The sequence below is a fragment of the Stegastes partitus genome, unplaced genomic scaffold (assembly GCF_000690725.1).
Source record: "Stegastes partitus isolate 25-593 unplaced genomic scaffold, Stegastes_partitus-1.0.2 Scaffold1983, whole genome shotgun sequence".
In the NCBI taxonomy this organism is placed as follows: Eukaryota; Metazoa; Chordata; class Actinopteri; family Pomacentridae; genus Stegastes; species Stegastes partitus.
Window position 1 is genome coordinate 61,715 of NW_007579714.1, and position 2,239 is coordinate 63,953.

At 43.1% G+C, this 2,239-nt stretch overlaps 1 protein-coding gene across 1 annotated transcript in view; it reads right to left on the bottom strand.

The window, feature by feature from the left end:
• The window catches only part of ankfn1a (ankyrin repeat and fibronectin type III domain containing 1a), a 116,630-nt gene that overhangs the window by 51,481 nt on the left and 62,910 nt on the right, over positions 1-2,239 (bottom strand). The window contains exon 8 of the mRNA XM_008303337.1: positions 1,806-2,004. Within this exon, the coding sequence (XP_008301559.1) occupies positions 1,806-2,004 (199 nt within the window). The remainder of the gene's footprint in view (positions 1-1,805; positions 2,005-2,239) is intronic.

Below are 2,239 nucleotides of genomic sequence, written 5' to 3' on the forward strand. Positions count from 1 at the left end.
ACACACACACACACACACACACACACACACACACACACAGCCTGACCTGCGACACTCATCGCAGTGACCAAATGTTTGTCGAGCAGCAGGACAAAGTGATGAAGACAGAAGCTTCACAGAAACAAGAAAACCTTCTGCCCTCCTCGTTCCGACAGATTCTCTGTGACTGAACGACGGTTTTCAGGTGAACTGCAGGCAGTGTTTGCACGAACAGAGAGGAGACGACGAAAAATAACCAAAGTGGAATCAAATATTACCAAAACTAACAAAAAGACGTCCAAAAGAGGCAGAAAATGACCAAAAAATATAAAAAAACGATAAAAAATATAACAAAAAAGGCAAAATATGACCAGAAAAAGTTTTTAAAAAGGCAATAAACTACCAAATAAAACCCCAAAGACAAAAGAGGCAGTAAAATATGCCCCAAAAAGACATGAAATTACCCCCAAAATAGAATAAAACAAAAAGAGGCCAAATATCACCAACACAAGTGAAAGAACGACCAAAAAAAGCAATGAAAGCACCACAAAAAGAAAAACACAACAAAGACACAAAATGTGACCGAACAGAGACCACAGTCACCAGAATGGGACAAAAAACGACAAAAACAAGGAAATAAGACCAAAAAAGGACAAATGAGTCCCTAAAAGAGACCAAATATGACCAAAGACAACAACAACGGTGGTCAGTAAACGCAGCGCGATGCGGCGAAGACAGAACCTGTGAAGCTGCTGCAGCTTTAATGCGATAACCAGAACAGTCTGTGTGATGATGTAACGAGGAAATCAAAGGCAGCAGTTTGCAGATTGAATAAACGACGTGACAGACGAGGCCGTTAACGGGATCACAGGGGCAGCGAATCGGATCTTCATTGATCTTTGAGTCTCGCAAGGTTTCGAACTCTGACGTGGACGACAGGCGTCCACCGGCTGCTGCATCACTGCAGACCAGAGCCGTGCACGTAATCGGATTACTTCAACCCTCTGGACCACAAAAAGCCACCAGCAGGTTTAAAAGTCCTGTTGTCTTCAGATAAAACACTAAATAACAGAAAGGATCAGCCGGAAACTGTAAAAACTCAAAGACACAGTCAGGATGATGCGTTCAATGTCAGGATGATGCGAAACTGAAGTTCTTCCCTCCGTGACTGATGCCTCAAATCATCACACTCCTGGATTCACTGGTCCAGTCCTGGTCAGAACTGGTCCTGGTCAGAACTGGTCCTGGTCAGAACCGACTGAGCTGAGACCAACAATCTTTCTACAGCTGATGAGAGGCTGGAACAAATGTGTCATTAACATGAGTTCATCTCAGTGGGAGTTCTATTTTCCACAGAAACAAACAGAAGAATGAAGGTGATCGTCACATAAAAGTCGACCAAAGCAGGTCCTGTCGTGTTTTTGTCAGAACATCAATCACCTGATTCGTCAAAGTGAGTTTTTGTTTTCAGCACATTGTCTGAACGTACCTTCATTTTTTGAAGCATTAAAGTGTTTTATTTTTTTTTGCTTTTTATTGTTTTTTAATTCTGATATATGTTCAGATATATAATAAAAAGCATTTTCCCTTTTGAATAAATGATTTTACATTTCACTTTTAGTGGCGTTTCAACGTTCCAGCTTCTAGAATGTGAATATTTGCTGCAGCTGTCAGACTGAATGTGTTCACACTCATTCAGAGAAGCTGTTTCTACTACTTCCTGACAATTTAAAGCAGAGAGGATTCAGTGATGTACCGTTTACAGCCAGCCTCCTGTGGCGACGCAGTCAAACTGTTTCAGGGTTAAACTGAACTCTGAAACTCACCGAGGCTTTGCGGAGTCGATCCGTCTTGCCAAAGAAGTAGGCATCTTCGAAGGATGAGGTGCTTCCTCGCAGCTTCTCCGAAAGGTTCCTGTAGAGGCGCTTGGCGGCGCTCGGAGACGCCGGACCTCCAGGAACCTTCCTGCTCTGAGACAACTGCAGGTTCTGCATCTGCTGGGTCAGGACCGTCGGGAGACGTCTGCTGCAGGACGAAGGAGGGAAAGTTAGAGACCAGACAGACGAGAAGAACCGAGGCTGTGGTTAGAACATGTGGAGCTTCATGAAGGACAAAGAATCTGACAGTTTATATTCATCAGAACTGATCCAGACACATTTAGAGGGAAACAGCTGCTTTCTGATTGGTTGACTGATCATTTTAAAGATGTTTCTGTGAAACTTTAAGCTTCACTTCAAGTCTGATACCAGCAGAATATAAA